The sequence below is a fragment of the Pseudophryne corroboree genome, chromosome 5 (genome assembly GCF_028390025.1).
Source record: "Pseudophryne corroboree isolate aPseCor3 chromosome 5, aPseCor3.hap2, whole genome shotgun sequence".
NCBI lineage: Eukaryota > Metazoa > Chordata > Amphibia > Anura > Myobatrachidae > Pseudophryne > Pseudophryne corroboree.
Genome location: NC_086448.1, coordinates 739188677 through 739208725, shown reverse-complemented (window position 1 = coordinate 739208725; position 20049 = coordinate 739188677). Strand labels below are relative to the sequence as shown.

General features: G+C 44.8%; 1 protein-coding gene across 5 annotated transcripts in view; it reads left to right on the top strand.

The window, feature by feature from the left end:
- The window catches only part of RUNX1T1 (RUNX1 partner transcriptional co-repressor 1), a 179211-nt gene that overhangs the window by 111266 nt on the left and 47896 nt on the right, over positions 1-20049 (top strand). For 4 of the 5 annotated variants that reach the window (XM_063924093.1, XM_063924096.1, XM_063924092.1 and 1 more), the window contains exons 2-4: positions 2713-2850; positions 5164-5405; positions 7302-7391. In XM_063924093.1, the coding sequence (XP_063780163.1) occupies positions 2713-2850; positions 5164-5405; positions 7302-7391 (470 nt within the window). Of the gene's footprint in view, positions 1-1385; positions 1408-2712; positions 2851-5163; positions 5406-7301; positions 7392-20049 lie in introns of those variants that run through there. The other variant, XM_063924095.1, reaches the window with a different exon arrangement.

The window sequence follows — 20049 nt, the reverse complement described above, 5'->3', positions numbered from 1 at the left end:
TCCAAAATGCGGTCCTTAAGGCACCCCAACGGTCCTGGTTTTAAATGTATCCATGCTTTGGCCACAGGTGACTTAATCAATTTGACCCTAGTCAATTTGATTTAACCATCTGTACAGAGCCATGAATATACCTAAAACCTGGACTGTTGGGGTGCCTTGAGGACCGCGTTTGGGAACCTCTGGTCTGTACTGTCCCTCAGAAATGGGACCCCATACCTCCCAACATGACCCTCTCCAGGAGGGACACAATGCTCTGCTTCTGGACTTTTCCCTTTCTCTATGATTGCCGGCAGCTGTGTTGAACAGGTTAATGCAGGCATTCCCAACCACGGTCCTCAAGGCACACTAACAGTGCAGGTTTTAGTGATATCCAGGCTTCAGCACAGGTGACTTAATTAGTAGCTCAGTTATTTTGATTTAACCATCTGTGCTGAAGCCTGGATATCACTAAAACTTGCACTGTTGGTGTGCCTTGAGGACCGTGGTTGGGAATGCCTGGGTTAATGGATAAGAAAGGTGTTTCAGCACAGGTGATTGCAATCACAAATTAAGAGGGAAGTCCAGAAGCAGAGCATTCTGACCCTCCTGGAGAGGGTCATGTTGGGGGGTATGGGACCGTGCCATCAAAATCTGGACAGTTGGTTTGCCATAACCCAGAGTTTCTCAGCCTCTGCCATTACAGTCCAAGTTTTAGGGATATTCATGAATGGTTTGAGTTCAGATGTTTAAATGAAATTGATGTACGAATTAAGTCACCTGTGCTCAAGCATAATTATAATTAAAACCTGAACAGCAATGGTGGTGTTTGGGAAAACTCAGCCCTAACCAAATTCATTGTTCAGCTAGACAAGCGTTTCCCAACTGTCTTCAAGGCATACTAACAGTCCAGGTTTTAATGATATCCATGCATAAGCACAGATGGCTAAATTAAAATAACTGAGGTACTAAGTAATTATGCCATCTGTGCTCACTGCTCAAATATCGCTGTCTGTAAAACCTGGCCTGTTGTGGCTTGAGGGCCGTGGTTGTAAACCCCTGCCCTAACTCTGTGCATGTTTTTAAGGTATCCTCAGAAATAATTAGTACCAGCTGTAGATCTATTGTGTTAGTCCAGGGGTTCTCAAACTCGGTCCTCAGGACCCCACACAGTGCATGTTTTGCAGGTAACCCAGCAGGTGCACAGGTGTATTAATTACTCCCTGACACATTTTAAAAGGTCCACAGGTGGAGCTAATTATTTCACTTGCAATTCTGTGAGGAGACCTGCAAAACATGCACTGTGTGGGGTCCTGAGGACCGAGTTTGAGAACCTGTGTGTTAGTCAATTCACACGCCTGTGCTCCAGCTAGATGAACTGGAAAACTTGCGCTGTTAGGGTTCATTTATGAAGACCTGACACATACACTGGTATATTTTACATAATTCCCCCCTCTTTATTTCATCTCTGCCCTCTTAGATCTCAGATCATTATTTCTCTATCTGTACACCTAGCTCATGAGTCTGCAACCTGCGGCTCTCCAACTGCTGTGGAACTACACATCCCAGCATATCATGCCACAGTTTTGCTTTTAAGGCATGCTAAAACTGAGACAGGGCATGCTGGGATGTGTAGTTCCACAGCAGCTGGAGAGCCGCAGGTTGCAGACCCATGAGTCCTAGCTAAACCCCTTACCTTGCACGGTCTGCCTTCCTTTGTACGCTCATCCTCCCTAACCTGATCTCCCAGCACTAATAACATGGGGGAAATTTACTAAGGTGGGAGATTTTTAGAACTAGTGATGTTGCCCATAGCAACCAATCAGATTATATCTATTATCTGCTAGAAGCAGCTAGATAAATGGTAAGTAGAATCTGATTGGTTGCCATGGGCAACATCACCAGTTCTAAAAATCTCCCACCTTAGTAAATTTACCCCCATGTCTGAATCTCATGTTGTTGTCACCAATCTAGACACTCATGGAAGTGCAGGCAGTGGATTACGCCAGCTTGAAATATTTACAGTAATTGGAATACACCTGTAATCTTTTCTTTTTAAGCTGTGGTATAAACCGGACTATTTGTGCATTTTCCCCCCTAATGAACAAGTATAAACAATCCGCTGCTGTGTAAACAAAGAAAAAGCTTTTTACTATGTGACATATGGTATTTATCTATTGTTGCTTCGGAATAAAACAAGAGAAAATAGGTTGGGAGATAGAGCCAGGAGACGTGCTGCATTATACTGAATATCTCGCAGTGTGACAACAAAAGCAGCCGAGAGGGCAGCAGGTGCTGCTTAGAAGGGAAGTCTGGGAGGACGCAGCGAGCTGCCAACAGCTCACCTGTAGAACAGAGCATCAGGTTTTGGTTTGTCGGAGCTGTCATATGGGGATTCATTACCATTCTTTATTTATTTATTCCTCTCCCATACTTGCATTAAAGCTTTGAATTGAACTGCCATTATTGCTTCCGCTCCGGCTGTGGAAGAAGCATCTGTGCACATTGAATTTAAATAAGCTCAAAAGATTATAGTTCACTGTTTAAAATGAGGTCTGTCTATCAGGGGTGTTCACTCTTTTTTAATCATAACGAAAAGAGATTGTAAAAAAAAAAAGAAATGGTTTATTTGACTGTCGTTGCTGTGATTCCTGCGTCTCTTTTTATATTTGTGTTTAGATTGTGTAGAAAGAATACATAAAGGTCTTTTTTTATACTAATTATTCTCTTTCGCAGATCGTACTGAGAAGCGCTCCACGATGCCGGACTCACCTGTGGAGGTAAAGACGCAATCCAGGCTGACTCCGCCCACAATGCCTCCTCCCCCGACCACACAGGGAGCCCCAAGAACGAGCTCGTTCACACCTACAACATGTAAGAAATTCTGTACTGCGCTAATTACTTAAATATTCCAATGGCTCATAATTATAGTCCAGTGCTTCTCAAACTCGGCCCTCAGGACCCCAAACAGGTCATGTTTTCCAGGTCTCCTCACAGAATTGCAAGTGAAATAATTAAGTCCACCTGTGGATCTTTTAAAATGCATCAGTGAGCAATGAATACACCTGTGCACCTTCTGGGTGACCTGAAAACATGACCTATTTGGGGTCCTGACAGGGTTTGAGAATCACTGATCTAGTCTACTGTCTCTAAATATTTAACTTTTATTCATATTCATGTATAGGTAATTTTTTTTTTTTTTATCTGTCTCTGGTAGAGAATATAAAGGAAAATGCATGAAGAAGTGGACCCATAGAGAAGTTGCCCATAGCAACTAAACAGCTTCTACCTATCATTTTATAGACCAGTGTTTCCCAGCCTCGGTCCTCCAGGCAAACTAATAGTCCAGGTTTTAGTGCTATCCATGCTTAACCAATGGTTAAATCAAAATATCTGAGGTAGTAATAATGTCACCTGTGCTCAAATATGGCTGCCCTTAAAAACTGGAACGTTAATCTGCCTTGAGGACCATGTTTGGGAACCTCTGCTTTAGACATCTTGATAAAACTCCCTAACAGACTATTGCCCTTATTTATCAACGAGTGATAAATTGCACCAACCAATTAGCTCCTAACGGCCATGTTACAGACTGTGTTTGAAAAATGACAAGAGCTGATTGGCTGCTGCAATTTAACACCCACAGTGACATTTATCACTCATTGATAAATAAGGGCATATAAGTTCCACAGAAGCAGTGACTGATGTAAATACTCCCTGTAAAACAGTATATCATTTATTAATGTTAATGAATTTATATTTTGATATTTCTAATGATTTAGTAACGAAAGGCAAGTACAGAAACACAGGTGCCTCCCTGTTTGGTAATCAGCACTGCAAGAGACACAGACCTGCTTTGCTTACTTGCAATTCAGTAACCAATGTGTGAGCGACATCACCAGTCACATCAGCGGACAGTAACTACCCTGCTAGTTTGGTTCCTATACATGATTGCTATATTTAGGATAAACTGTGCAAATGGTTTGCTTTGTATAAATAGGTACTTTCAAAATGTACATCATTGGGCCATTGCAAAGTATATTTCCTGCTGGTATAATGCCACTGAAATGGCCAATCAAACCTTGTGAATTGGAAACTGTCACATTATATGCTATGACATGCAAGTATTGTTCAAGGATAAAGAATGCAGGGTAAAACATTGTTATAGCTGCGTGGAAACCGATATATGACACTTGATGGAACACACAAACATATGTGGAAGAAAATATAGAAAATGTAAAAAGCAGATTACAACAATGATGGTATCTATATGTATTACATTTATATTTTTGAATGTCCAGCTTACTCACTTCCTGCCTTTTATCAGGAATAGTGATGTATAATATCTGTTATCGCTATATGCAGATTAGGGTGGGTGGGTTTGAAAAGATGACTTCTGCAATGGACCAGTTTGGTGTCCTATGCAAGAATTTAGCTGGTGGGTCCCCCCAGAAATAGATGCCACAAAGTCGCATCACACCAACATCAATATTTTAGCTGGAGTCTCTTAAAGTGGCAAAAAAAAAAAAGAATCTCACCTGATAGTTTAAAGGCTTTCCATCAAAATCCAACTTATTTTAACTTAAGTGCTGGCTCTGGTTAGGCCCCTCAGCTGAATGCCAATGTAACTTAATTAATGTACTACACTGCCCAACTCCCTTCTGTTCCTCCCATCTCGGCTCAGTCCTCCTCCCGGATCCGCCTTTGCCTCCTCTGACCCGCCTATCTCTTCTTCCCAACCTGCCTCCTTCTTCCTCTTCCCAGCCCACTGTGTCCTCCTACTGGCTCCTCCTGGCTATGCCACCCCCACCTCCAGCCCACTTCCCACCTCCCTGCACTGTGAGAAGTATGATGATTGATCATCCCTCTTCTTTTAACCTGATCATGGCACCGCAGCTCCCCCGGTGGATGTCCGCCTCCCTCCATCACGTGGGTCACGTGCCCAGCTTTAGCTAGGTTTAGCTAGGTTTCCTTAGGCAAGTGCCTAGGTTGCCTGTGCCCATGGCCAGCTCTGACTTCAGCCTTGAAAGGAGGAATGAACAGGTCAATGTCAGTTTATGTATTTGATGTGTGTGTATAAATATATATATATATATATATATATACACACACACACACACACACACACACCACATAGATAACACAGTGGTAATCGGGGATGACAGGATTGTTTTATGCTTTATCCCTCAGTAACCAATGGCACAAGTCATTCACCAACAGCACTGAATGGAGCTCCGTCCCCTCCTAATGGCTTTAGCAACGGACCTTCGTCCTCCTCCTCCTCCTCGTTGGCGAACCAGCAGTTGCCTCCGGCGTGTGGTGCACGGCAGCTCAGCAAACTGAAGAGGTTCCTCACAACGTTACAACAGTTTGGCAATGACATATCACCAGAAATCGGGGAAAGAGTGCGCACGCTTGTGCTTGGATTAGTGGTAAGCGAAATGGTACACAGATCCCAGAATTCCATTTTATTACAATTATTTTTATAACATTTGTTTTGCTCTGCAAAAAAATTATACAATAAAACATAATAGGTTATTTCAATGGTCTCACAAATGATTCTATTTACTTTTGCATAAGCAGCCCACATAACGGAGATGTTTAATAGCTTTTAAAAATTGTAGCTATTTAATGCAAAGCTGTTTCATTATGTATCTGTAAATAATAATAGGCCCCGAAGACATGAAATATAAAGAATAATAAGTATAATGGGAAAACAGATTACAATGACTGGCATACAAGTACAACACATTCAATATTCCCCATTGAAATAGAAGAGCTATGTACATGCACTGTTGATGATGGTTAATCATTGTAACTGGCTGCATTGTCTTCTGTCTTGGGTCCAAGTTACATTCTTTCTTGTAAATAGTGGAATGATTTGCCGACAGATTTATGAGCCATTGATCTCCTTTCATCAGATCACTACTTCAGTTATGCAGGAAACAGAGTTACCAGGCGATAAGTAGCAAAGAGAATCATAATTACATTACCCCCTTTCAGACTGTTATTCATTATCACATTCCCGAAGGATCATACAGACGTTTGTCCAGTACCCTGTCATGTCATTCATAGGTAGACATTTAAAAAGAAAGTCATCTTATTCCACTATTTAGTCTATGTTGTTCAAAGTTTTTAAAACTTTCTATATTGAAGTTGTGTTTTCAATGGTAATTGTTACTCTGTACGGCGCTATGGACACTTAGGGGCATCCTATAAATTAGTGTTTCCCAACCTTGGTCCTCAAGGTTGCCGGCTAAACTCCATACGGCTCAGTGAAAGGCTATTCAATTCAGGCTGCGTAAACTGCGGAAGCAATTTTTTTTTTTCCACCCGTGAACCCGATTTTTCTGTTTTCACTTGGGTCAGGGGTTCAAGGGGTCCCCCTAGCTCCGGCGTAGGGGGAACTGAAGATTCCCTTTTCCCCTCGATGGTTGCCTTTAAGCTCCTGGGGGATGGTGAGAAACAGACACCTTCCCTTTTGGAGAGGGTCCGAAGACCCTGCCCCCAGCACAGTTTTGCAGTGCACTTAGTGAACTGAAGCACACACCTCTAGCTTTAAAATAAAAAATAAAAAAAAAATAAAGTACTGATTACTGTGTGATTGGACAAATCCTCTAATAAATGGAATATATCTTCTATTTACTAAGAAGCCTTTTAATAACACCTCTTCCTCTTTTTTTTTTAAAGTAATAATAATAATGATGATCATTATAAAATAATAATAAAATTTTTTTTTTTTTAAATATTAAACCTCACCTACCCACAGTGGACACTAACATTTTGTGGACTTACGGGGACAATTACTAAGCAGAGATAAGAGCGGAGAAGTGAGCCAGTGGAGAAATTGCCCCATCAACCAATCAGCAGCTCTGTATCATTTTATAGTATGCAAATTATAGATGTTACTTCAGTGCTGATTGGTTGCCATGGGCAACTTCTCCACTGGCCCACTTCTCCGCTCTTATCACTGCTTAGTAAATGTCCCCCATAACCGGAATTCTTCTGTTCTCTATGAACCAATGATTTCTGGTGCCAGCTTACAATGCCTCAGTAATGTTACTAGTACTTTGTGAATCCAAAGGTAGAATATCGGTTTATCCTTTGCAACGGCTGCCCATACTGTCTGTAGTTAAAAGGTTTGCTGTAAATGTCTCCTGCTTATTCATCCCATGTTTTCTGTGTGGGTAAACATTTTATTTAGGACTTAAATCAAGGCACTAAGAAATACTTAAACTTGTCCTTTGTAATAATTTTGTGCTGCTAACCTTTTCAAAGCGGTGGCAATCGACTAAACGATTATTTTTTTTTATTTTTATATCCGGCAGAATTCTACGCTGACAATTGAAGAATTTCATTCCAAACTGCAAGAAGCGACTAACTTTCCGCTGCGACCCTTTGTCATCCCATTTTTAAAGGTAATGCACAGTTCATCGATCTGGAAATGATTTCAAACCTTATTGTTGCTAGGTCACAAATGTGTGTTTTGCTTTTAAAGAGAGAAAATGGAAAATAAATCTGAGCTGTAAGGAGTGTGCTGTGATGGACACAAGTCCTGGGTGATTCTTTGCCCTTAGCTATTTTTATTATTTGTTATTTATGGTGGGGTGGGGTGAAAGCTGTATGGGTGAATAATTTAGGACGGTTTAGTCCTCTCCATTACTGTCTCAGGCAGAGAAGCCGGGCAATATAAAGGAAATAACAGTGCACGTCTTTAGTAGAAGTGGATGTGATGGTTACGATTTATACTGATTCAGAATCGGACGCAGTTTCGGCCATCCTTGCATCTTTTGCTGCAACGCAAAGACCTTCCCTGGTGTACATCCGTGCGCCTGAATATGCAAATACCAGCAAGTCCGCTCACTATATCTATAGATACTGCATTACCATGTGTCGCATGTTTATATGAACCATCGGCCACACCATCGAAACTTTCACCAGCCCTATGGTAGATGCAGTTTCTCCATTTGAGTATTGTTTCCGATGTGAGCAGCTGTGCTTCTTCATGCACCCGTTTTCAGCAGCACAATCGTGACACGCCTGAGACATTCCCATGTGATGCAACATTTCCATAGCCACCCCATGCTACCTCCCAGTCACCATCTAGGGACACCCCTTACATTTGATACCGCGTGACCCAGACACACGTTCAGACAAAAAACATCGCTCCACTGCGTCTGACATTTTTGCTACATCCAATGCAGGTTCAGTCCCATTATCATTGGCGCACCCATGGAGGGTTTCTGAGTACCAAAACACCCCCCCTACAAGCGCCCCCATCTATACTGCCCACGTGCAGTGGCAGAGACAATATATCTAGCTCCACCCCCTTTCCTGTGGTTGCCCCTGATTGTGAGGTAGACTTATAAAGCAGTGATTCTTACCGCTCTTCAATATGTATAAAAAGTAATGCCATTGAGAAAGTAAAGATTTTTCCAGTGATGCCTGATTGTCTATCAATATATGGATTAGTTCTTAAAATTTAGCAAGTGAAAAAAAGTTCCGCTCCAGACCTGCATTCTGATTGTGAGATTTGTGAGGTCTTAGTGGCTCATGGATGCGCAGTTTGGAGGTCCTATCAGCAACAAGGGTTGCTGTGGAGGAGTCTATTGCTAGAAGACCTCACTGGTGACTCACTGACATATTGATGCATTACAGTGGATTACTGGCGATACAGGATGTGTCTGAGAACACAGCTCTGGATAAATCTACCCCTCAAACTGTAAACACATGTATGTTTTATGTTTTAAAGAGTAAGTAAAGCCACATATTAATTTTTACATATAATCTATATATAAAAAAAAAAGGTAAACTGTATAATATGCTTAAGATAACTGGAGCATACTTGCTTCCTCTCCCGGAAGCTGAGGGAGGCTCCCATTTTTTTGGGTAGCCCCCCCGCACCCCCGGAAGAGTAGGCAGGTCTCCCGCACCCTGCTCGCATCCTAGTGATGCGGGCAGGATAGAGAGATAATCTCCTGTATTTGCGGGTCCATCGGGTGGGGAAGGGGTTAAAATGACGCAAATCGCATCATGTCAGCCCCACCCCCTTCCTACGTACCCGCAAATTGCTGTGTTTTCCGATGTGGGGGTGGGGCTTGATGATGTCACAGTCCAGCCCCGCCCCCCGAAGTCTCCTGCAGCGTCTCCTCTCCGGGCTTCTCCCAGAGAGGAGAAATCTAATGTAGGCAAGTATATGAACTGGAGTGTTTATCTGTCATGCACTCTCACGCCCTGCAGTGTGTTGCTGATAGTTTCACAGCCTTTTTTTTTTTTTTTTTTTTTAGAAATACACTGTATGGACTTATGGATCATACACAGGGGGCAGGGACTGTAATATTGCCGCAACTTATTCTCCTGCACTAGCAGCTTTTTGACTTGTATTAGATCAAATTAAGGGGGACATTTATCAAAGCTTGTAGAGAGATAAAAGTGGACTGAGACAAAGTACCAACCAGTCAGCTCCTTCTGTCACTCTTCCAACATGGCAGTTAGGAGCTGATAGATACCTTTTCTCTCTTCAGGCTTTGCTAAATCTCTCCCTAAGACAGCAATCGGTAACGGAGAATGGCAGTAAACGTTTACTTTTTAAAAAGGCTGCAATGCAATCTCAGCTTAATATGAGTATATAATGCTTTACAGTACTGTATAATATACCTTCTTGGCTCATATCTTAAAAGATCAGCTTGGGTAGATGAGCAGCATTTAATTAACATGTAGCATTTGCATACTATAAAATTATACAGAGCAGCTGAATGGTTGCTATGGGCAACTTCTCCACTGGCTCACCTCTCCACACTTCAGTGCTTAGTACATATCCCCCATGTCTTAGTTTTAAAAGTCCTATAAGCTTATTCATCAACATAGTATGGTGGCTTTCATGTTTCTAACTTGTCCTAGAATGGTGAAAGCTAATGTATAATGGTTGCTGTGGGTTACAGTACTTAGGGGGAGATGTATCAAACCTTGGAGAGAGGAAAAATGGAGATAGATAGGTTGGTAGTTCACTGTCATTTTTCAAACAGCCTGTAAAAGTAGCTGTTTGATACTTTATCTCTCTCCAAACTTTTGATACATCTCCCCCTTAATGCCATGTGCTAATCATCTTTAAATAAAACTTGTTCTTAAAACGTATATATTTCTATCCATATATATTTAATTTAGTTGTTATATTTAATAATAACAAAAAAGTATTTAATTAGCAGTTTCCCTAATTCTTTTCTGCCATGACCTATGATGGGAACACAGGGGGCAATTCAGACCTGATCGTAGCAGAAAATTTGTTAGCAGTTTGGCAAAACCATGCTGCACTGCAGGTGGGGCAGATATAACATGTGCAGAGAGAGTTAGATTTGGGGGTGGTGTGTTCAAACTGAAATCTAAATTGCAGTGTACAAATAAAGCAGCCAGTATTTACTCTGCACAGAAACAATATAACCCACCAAATCTAAATCTCTCTGCACATGTTACACCAGCCCCACCTGCAGTGCAACATGGTTTTGCCCAACTGCTAACAAATTTGCTGCTACGATCAGGTCTGAATTACCCACACAGTCTCTTTAGCAGAGCAATGTTGTTGGGCTCTGTGCGTTTATTATCTTCCCACAAAATAGCAGCAATACATGTGCATAGCACATTATGTTCTTAACTCACACTAACAAACCTCGCACAAGAATATGCCTCTGCCAAGACGGAGTAATTACAGAAAATGATAGGCATGGAGGCAATGAAATGCTGCAGCAAAGATATGTCGATGGGTATTTAAAGGCAGTTCTCTGCTGAACCTATCATGATCTTGTCACTTATTGCACGTTCCTCTGTAAAATGACAGGTGACTCCCTACAGAAATACGTAACCGCTTGTTATAAATAGAGATGAGCGCCGGAAATTTTTCGGGTTTTGTGTTTTGGTTTTGGGTTCGGTTCCGCGGCCGTGTTTTGGGTTCGACCGCGTTTTGGCAAAACCTCACCGAATTTTTTTTGTCGGATTCGGGTGTGTTTTGGATTCGGGTGTTTTTTTCAAAAAACACTAAAAAACAGCTTAAATCATAGAATTTGGGGGTCATTTTGATCCCAAAGTATTATTAACCTCAAAAACCATAATTTACACTCATTTTCAGTCTATTCTGAATACCTCACACCTCACAATATTATTTTTAGTCCTAAAATTTGCACCTAGGTCGCTGGATGACTAAGCTAAGCGACCCTAGTGGCCGACACAAACACCGGGCCCATCTAGGAGTGTCACTGCAGTGTCACGCAGGATGTCCCTTCCAAAAAACCCTCCCCAAACAGCACATGACGCAAAGAAAAAAAGAGGCGCAATGAGGTAGCTGTGTGAGTAAGATAAGCGACCCTAGTGGCCGACACAAACACCGGGCCCATCTAGGAGTGTCACTGCAGTGTCACGCAGGATGTCCCTTCCAAAAAACCCTCCCCAAACAGCACATGACGCAAAGAAAAAAAGAGGCGCAATGAGGTAGCTGTGTGAGTAAGATAAGCGACCCTAGTGGCCGACACAAACACCGGGCCCATCTAGGAGTGTCACTGCAGTGTCACGCAGGATGTCCCTTCCAAAAAACCCTCCCCAAACAGCACATGACGCAAAGAAAAAAAGAGGCGCAATGAGGTAGCTGTGTGAGTAAGATAAGCGACCCTAGTGGCCGACACAAACACCGGGCCCATCTAGGAGTGTCACTGCAGTGTCACGCAGGATGTCCCTTCCAAAAAACCCTCCCCAAACAGCACATGACGCAAAGAAAAAAAGAGGCGCAATGAGGTAGCTGTGTGAGTAAGATAAGCGACCCTAGTGGCCGACACAAACACCGGGCCCATCTAGGAGTGGCACTGCAGTGTCACGCAGGATGGCCCTTCCAAAAAACACTCCCCAAACAGCACATGACGCAAAGAAAAAAAGAGGCGCAATGAGGTAGCTGTGTGAGTAAGATAAGCGACCCTAGTGGCCGACACAAACACCGGGCCCATCTAGGAGTGTCACTGCAGTGTCACGCAGGATGTCCCTTCCAAAAAACCCTCCCCAAACAGCACATGACGCAAAGAAAAATTAAAGAAAAAAGAGGTGCAAGATGGAATTGTCCTTGGGCCCTCCCACCCACCCTTATGTTGTATAAACAGGACATGCACACTTTAACCAACCCATCATTTCAGTGACAGGGTCTGCCACACGACTGTGACTGATATGACGGGTTGGTTTGGACCCCCACCAAAAAAGAAGCAATTAATCTCTCCTTGCACAAACTGGCTCTACAGAGGCAAGATGTCCACCTCATCATCATCCTCCGATATATCACCGTGTACATCCCCCTCCTCACAGATTATCAATTCGTCCCCACTGGAATCCACCATCTCAGCTCCCTGTGTACTTTGTGGAGGCAATTGCTGCTGGTCAATGTCTCCGCGGAGGAATTGATTATAATTCATTTTAATGAACATCATCTTCTCCACATTTTCTGGATGTAACCTCGTACGCCGATTGCTGACAAGGTGAGCGGCGGCACTAAACACTCTTTCGGAGTACACACTTGTGGGAGGGCAACTTAGGTAGAATAAAGCCAGTTTGTGCAAGGGCCTCCAAATTGCCTCTTTTTCCTGCCAGTATAAGTACGGACTGTGTGACGTGCCTACTTGGATGCGGTCACTCATATAATCCTCCACCATTCTATCAATGTTGAGAGAATCATATGCAGTGACAGTAGACGACATGTCCGTAATCGTTGTCAGGTCCTTCAGTCCGGACCAGATGTCAGCATCAGCAGTCGCTCCAGACTGCCCTGCATCACCGCCAGCGGGTGGGCTCGGAATTCTGAGCCTTTTCCTCGCACCCCCAGTTGCGGGAGAATGTGAAGGAGGAGATGTTGACAGGTCGCGTTCCGCTTGACTTGACAATTTTGTCACCAGCAGGTCTTTCAACCCCAGCAGACTTGTGTCTGCCGGAAAGAGAGATCCAAGGTAGGCTTTAAATCTAGGATCGAGCACGGTGGCCAAAATGTAGTGCTCTGATTTCAACAGATTGACCACCCGTGAATCCTTGTTAAGCGAATTAAGGGCTGCATCCACAAGTCCCACATGCCTAGCGGAATCGCTCCCTTTTAGCTCCTTCTTCAATGCCTCCAGCTTCTTCTGCAAAAGCCTGATGAGGGGAATGACCTGACTCAGGCTGACAGTGTCTGAACTGACTTCACGTGTGGCAAGTTCAAAGGGCATCAGAACCTTGCACAACGTTGAAATCATTCTCCACTGCACTTGAGACAGGTGCATTCCACCTCCTATATCGTGCTCAATTGTATAGGCTTGAATGGCCTTTTGCTGTTCCTCCAACCTCTGAAGCATATAGAGGGTTGAATTCCACCTCGTTACCACTTCTTGCTTCAGATGATGGCAGGGCAGGTTCAGTAGTTTTTGGTGGTGCTCCAGTCTTCTGTACGTGGTGCCTGTACGCCGAAAGTGTCCCGCAATTCTTCTGGCCACCGACAGCATCTCTTGCACGCCCCTGTCGTTTTTTAAAAAATTCTGCACCACCAAATTCAAGGTATGTGCAAAACATGGGACGTGCTGGAATTTGCCCATATTTAATGCACACACAATATTGCTGGCGTTGTCCGATGCCACAAATCCACAGGAGAGTCCAATTGGGGTAAGCCATTCCGCGATGATCTTCCTCAGTTGCCGTAAGAGGTTTTCAGCTGTGTGCGTATTCTGGAAAGCGGTGATACAAAGCGTAGCCTGCCTAGGAAAGAGTTGGCGTTTGCGAGATGCTGCTACTGGTGCCGCCGCTGCTGTTCTTGCGGCGGGAGTCCATACATCTACCCAGTGGGCTGTCACAGTCATATAGTCCTGACCCTGCCCTGCTCCACTTGTCCACATGTCCGTGGTTAAGTGGACATTGGGTACAGCTGCATTTTTTAGGACACTGGTGACTCTTTTTCTGAGGTCTGTGTACATTTTCGGTATCGCCAGCCTAGAGAAATGGAACCTAGATGGTATTTGGTACCGGGGACACAGTACCTCCAACAAGTCTCTAGTTGGCTCTGCAGTAATGATGGATACCGGAACCACGTTTCTCACCACCCAGGATGACAAGGCCTCAGTTATCCGCTTTGCAGTAGGATGACTGCTGTGATATTTCATCTTCCTCGCAAAGGACTGTTGAACAGTCAATTGCTTACTGGAAGTAGTACAAGTGGGCTTACGACTTCCCCTCTGGGATGACCATCGACTCCCAGCAGCAACAACAGCAGCGCCAGCAGCAGTAGGCGTTACACGCAAGGATGCATCGGAGGAATCCCAGGCAGGAGAGGACTCGTCAGAATTGCCAGTGACATGGCCTGCAGGACTATTGGCATTCCTGGGGAAGGAGGAAATTGACACTGAGGGAGTTGGTGGGGTGGTTTGCGTGAGCTTGGTTACAAGAGGAAGGGATTTACTGGTCAGTGGACTGCTTCCGCTGTCGCCCAAAGTTTTTGAACTTGTCACTGACTTATTATGAATGCGCTGCAGGTGACGTATAAGGGAGGATGTTCCGAGGTGGTTAACGTCCTTACCCCTACTTATTACAGCTTGACAAAGGCAACACACGGCTTGACACCTGTTGTCCGCATTTCTGTTGAAATACTTCCACACCGAAGAGCTGATTTTTTTGGTATTTTCACCAGGCATGTCAGTGGCCATATTCCTCCCACGGACAACAGGTGTCTCCCCGGGTGCCTGACTTAAACAAACCACCTCACCATCAGAATCCTCCTGGTCAATTTCCTCCCCAGCGCCAGCAACACCCATATCCTCCTCATCCTGGTGTACTTCAACACTGACATCTTCAATCTGACTATCAGGAACTGGACTGCGGGTGCTCCTTCCAGCACTTGCAGGGGGCGTGCAAATGGTGGAAGGCGCATGCTCTTCACGTCCAGTGTTGGGAAGGTCAGGCATCGCAAACGACACAATTGGACTCTCATTGTGGATTTGGGATTTCGAAGAACGCACAGTTCTTTGCGGTGCTTTTGCCAGCTTGAGTCTTTTCAGTTTTCTAGCGAGAGGCTGAGTGCTTCCATCCTCATGTGAAGCTGAACCACTAGCCATGAACATAGGCCAGGGCCTCAGCCGTTCCTTGCCACTCCGTGTGGTAAATGGCATATTGGCAAGTTTACGCTTCTCCTCCGACAATTTTATTTTAGGTTTTGGAGTCCTTTTTTTACTGATATTTGGTGTTTTGGATTTGACATGCTCTGTACTATGACATTGGGCATCGGCCTTGGCAGACGACGTTGCTGGCATTTCATCGTCTCGGCCATGACTAGTGGCAGCAGCTTCAGCACGAGGTGGAAGTGGATCTTGATCTTTCCCTAATTTTGGAACCTCAACATTTTTGTTCTCCATATTTTAATAGGCACAACTAAAAGGCACCTCAGGTAAACAATGGAGATGGATGGATACTAGTATACAATTATGGATGGACTGCCGAGTGCCGACACAGAGGTAGCTACAGCCGTGAACTACCGTACTGTGTCTGCTGCTAATATAGACTGGTTGATAATGAGATGTAGTATGTATAAAGAAGAAAGAAAAGAAAAAACCACGGGTAGGTGGTATACAATTATGGATGGACTGCCGAGTGCCGACACAGAGGTAGCTACAGCCGTGAACTACCGTACTGTGTCTGCTGCTATATAGACTGGTTGATAATGAGATGTAGTATGTATAAAGAAGAAAGAAAAAAAAAAACCACGGGTAGGTGGTATACAATTATGGATGGACTGCCAAGTGCCGACACAGAGGTAGCTACAGCCGTGGACTACCGTACTGTGTCTGCTGCTAATATAGACTGGTTGATAATGAGATGTAGTATGTATAAAGAAGAAAGAAAAAAAAAACCACGGGTAGGTGGTATACAATTATGGATGGACTGCCGAGTGCCGACACAGAGGTAGCTACAGCCGTGGACTACCGTACTGTGTCTGCTGCTAATATAGACTGGTTGATAATGAGATGTAGTATGTATAAAGAAGAAAGAAAAAAAAAACCACGGGTAGGTGGTATATAATTATGGATGGACTGCCGAGTGCCGACACAGAGATAGCTACAGCCGTGGACTACCGTACTGTACTGTGTCTGCTGCTAATATAGACTGGATGATAATGAGATGTAGTATGTATAAAGAAGAAAGAAAAAAAAAACCACGGGTAGGTGGTATACAATTATGGATGGACTGCCGAGTGCCGACACAGAGGTAGCTACAGCCGTGAACTACCGTACTGTGTCTGCTGCTAGTATAGACTGGATGATAAAAAATGATATAAAAAATATATATATATATCACTACTGCAGCCGGACAGGTATATATTATATAATGACGGACCTGCTAGACACTGTCTGTCAGCAGAATGAGTTTTTTATAGAATAAAAAAACACCACACAAGTCACACGACGAGTGTTTAACTTTTTCAGGCAGACAATCACAATATACTGGTGGTCAGTGTGGTCAGGTCACTGGTCAGTCACACTGGCAGTGGCACTCTGGCAGCAAAAGTGTGCACTGTTTAATATGTACTCCTGGCTCCTGCTATAACCTATAACTGCTCCCCAGTCTCCCCCACAATTAAGCTGTGTGAGCACAGTCAGATATTATACATAGATGATGCAGCACACTGGGCTGAGCACAGATATGGTATGTGACTGAGTCACTGTGTATCGTTTTTTTCAGGCAGAGAACGGATTATATTAAATAATAATAAAACTGCACTGGTGGTCTCACTGGTCAGTCACTAGTATAACTAACTAACTAACTACTATCAGCAAAATTCTGCACTCTCTGAGTACTCCTCCTAAGCTCCAGTAAATGAAGTATCTCACTCTCACTCTCCTATCTATTTCTAAATGGAGAGGACGCCAGCCACGTCCTCTCCCTATCAATCTCAATGCACGTGTGAAAATGGCGGCGACGCGCGGCTCCTTATATAGAATCCGAGTCTCGCGATAGAATCCGAGCCTCGCGAGAATCCGACAGCGTGATGATGACGTTCGGGCGCGCTCGGGTTAACCGAGCAAGGCGGGAAGATCCGAGTCGCTCGGCCCCGTGTAAAAAAACCTGAAGTTCGGGCGGGTTCGGATTCCGAGGAACCGAACCCGCTCATCTCTAGTATACAGTAGTACTCCTCCTAATAATGCTCCCTGAAAATACTGTGTCTCTCTCTTCTCTAAACGGAGAGGACGCCAGCCACGTCCTCTCCCTATGACTCTCAATGCACGTGTGAAAATGGCGGCGACGCGCGGCTCCTTATATAGAATCCGAGTCTCGCGATAGAATCCGAGCCTCGCGAGAATCCGACAGCGTGATGATGACGTTCGGGCGCGCTCGGGTTAGCCGAGCAAGGCGGGAAGATCCGAGCCTGCTCGGACCCGTGTAAAAAACCTGAAGTTCGGGCGGGTTCGGATTCAGAGGAACCGAACCCGCTCATCTCTAGTTATAAAGACAACGGATGTGAAAGTGCATGCAAATGAAGCACAGTGTCATTCTCATCGTGGCTTAATATGGAAAAAAAATGATGAATACTGTTTTAATCTGTTCTAGAAATATTAGCAGGCCTTGTTACAACCAATAGGTGATATATCTGCAGATACAGTGGCTCAGATTTATCAAGCCTTGGAGAGTAATAAATTGCACAGTAATAAAATACCAGCTAATCAGCTCCTAACTATCATGTTGCAGGAGCTGATTGGTTGGCACTTTATCACTTGCAATGTATCACTCTGTGCTAAAACGTGATAAAAAAAGAAACTTGCTAGCGCCTCCTGGCGTCTGGCACGTACCTGCCGCTTCCTACTCTGGCAGTAGGTAGTGGCAACGCACACCACGCTGCCTGTATGAGAACAGGACAAATCAGCAGGACTTCAGAGTACAGCTGACATCATTTGTACCGCACAGCCGACACATAGTTGACACTGTATTACATTGACTGTAGGTTGTATTGTCAGACTGCAGCCCACTGTAGTTATCTTTGATGCTAGTTTATGATGTTTCATTACACCCTGAATCCACTGATTTCTCAAAGTTGAGTGATCTGGGTGCAAAATAAGTAGAAACTGAACTAGAAAGGTCTGTTCTGTGATATAACACTGAACAGCAGATTCTTAATTGAGTTCTCCAAGAGTTAACTTTTGACATGCCAAGTAGCGTACCTAGAAAACAGCATTGCTTATGGTCCTTTCACATAAGTCCTGCTTGTAGATTTTGTCCGACCGTGCAGTACGCCTCTCTTTATATGTACCAGGTACAAATTCCAACCTCTTACTCTGCAAGCTTTTACAGATACAGGGGGAGATGTATCAGACCTTCCAGAGAAAGTGGAGAAGTTGCTGTTGCCTATAGCAAATAATCAGCTTCTGTAATTTCTGTGATAAATGATAGCTAGAAGCTGTGGACAAATTCCCCACTTTCTCACTCTCTCTCTCAAAAGTTTGATACATCTCTCCCTAAGAAACTAATAATATACAGTACACTGGCTAGAGGTTAATGAGACAAGACAGCAGTTAGTTATACTTACTCATTATGTATACATTGCCAGATCTGCCAGAATTCTCAGTGCCTGGAACAGTCCCCCATTGCATAGCTTTCTACTGTAACCATACCCCGGGGGCCATCAGTGCCCCTCAGCAAGGGCGTAGCTACCATAGGTGCAGGCAGTGCATAGCTATCTACTGTAACCATACCCCGGGGGCCATCAGTGCCCCTCAGCAAGGGCGTAGCTACCATAGGTACAGGCAGTACATAGCTATCTACTGTAACCATACCCCGGGGAGCCATCAGTGCCCCTCAGCAAGGGCGTAGCTACCATAGGTGCAGGCAGTGCATAGCTTTCTACTGTAACCATACCCCGGGGGCCATCAGTGCCCCTCAGCAAGGGCGTAGCTACCATAGGTGCAGGCAGTGCATAGCTATCTACTGTAACCATACCCCGGGGGCCATCAGTGCCCCTCAGCAAGGGCGTAGCTACCATAGGTGCAGACAGCGCATAGCTTTCTACTGTAACCATACCCCGGGGGCCATCAGTGCCCCTCAGCAAGGGCGTAGCTACCATAGGTGCAGGCAGTGCATAGCTATCTACTGTAACCATACACACGGGCCATCAGTGCCCCTCAGCAAGGGTGTAACTACCATAGGTGCAGGCAGTGCATAGCTATCTACTGTAACCATACCCCGGGGGCTATCAGTGCCCCTCAGCAAGGGTGTAGCTACCATAGGTGCAGGCAGTGCATAGCTATCTACTGTAACCATACTCCGGGGGCTATCCGTGCCCCTCAGCAAGGGCGTAGCTACCATAGGTGCATGCAGTGCATAGCTATCTACTGTAACCATACCCCGGGGGCTATCAGTGCCCCTCAGCAAGGGCGTAGCTACCATAAGTGCAGGCAGTACATAGCTATCTACTGTAACCATACCCCGGGGAGCCATCAGTGCCCCTCAGCAAGGGCGTAGCTACCATAGGTGGTGGCAGTGCATAGCTATCTACTGTAACCATACCCCAGGAGCCATCAGTGCCCCTCAGCAAGGGCGTAGCTACCATAGGTGCAGGTAGTACATAGCTATCTACTGTAACCATACCCCGGGGGCCATCAGTGCCCCTCAGCAAGGGCGTAGCTACCTTAGGTGCAGGCAGTACATAGCTATCTACTGTAACCATACCCCGGGGGCTATCAGTGCCCCTCAGCAAGGGTGTAGCTACCATAGGTGCTGGCAGTACATAGCTATCTACTGTAACCATACCCAGGGGAGCCATCAATGCCCCTCAGCAAGGGCGTAGCTACCATAGGTGCAGGCAGTGCATAGCTATCTACTGTAACCATACCCCGGGAGCCATCAGTGCCCCTCAGCAAGGGCGTAGCTACCATAGGTGCAGGCAGTGCATAGCTATCTACTGTAACCATACCCCGGGGGCTATCAATGCCCCTCAGCAAGGGCGTAGCTACCATAAGTGCAGGCAGTACATAGCTATCTACTGTAACCATACCCCGTGGAAGCCATCAGTGCCCCTCAGCAAGGGCGTAGCTACCATAGGTGGAGGCA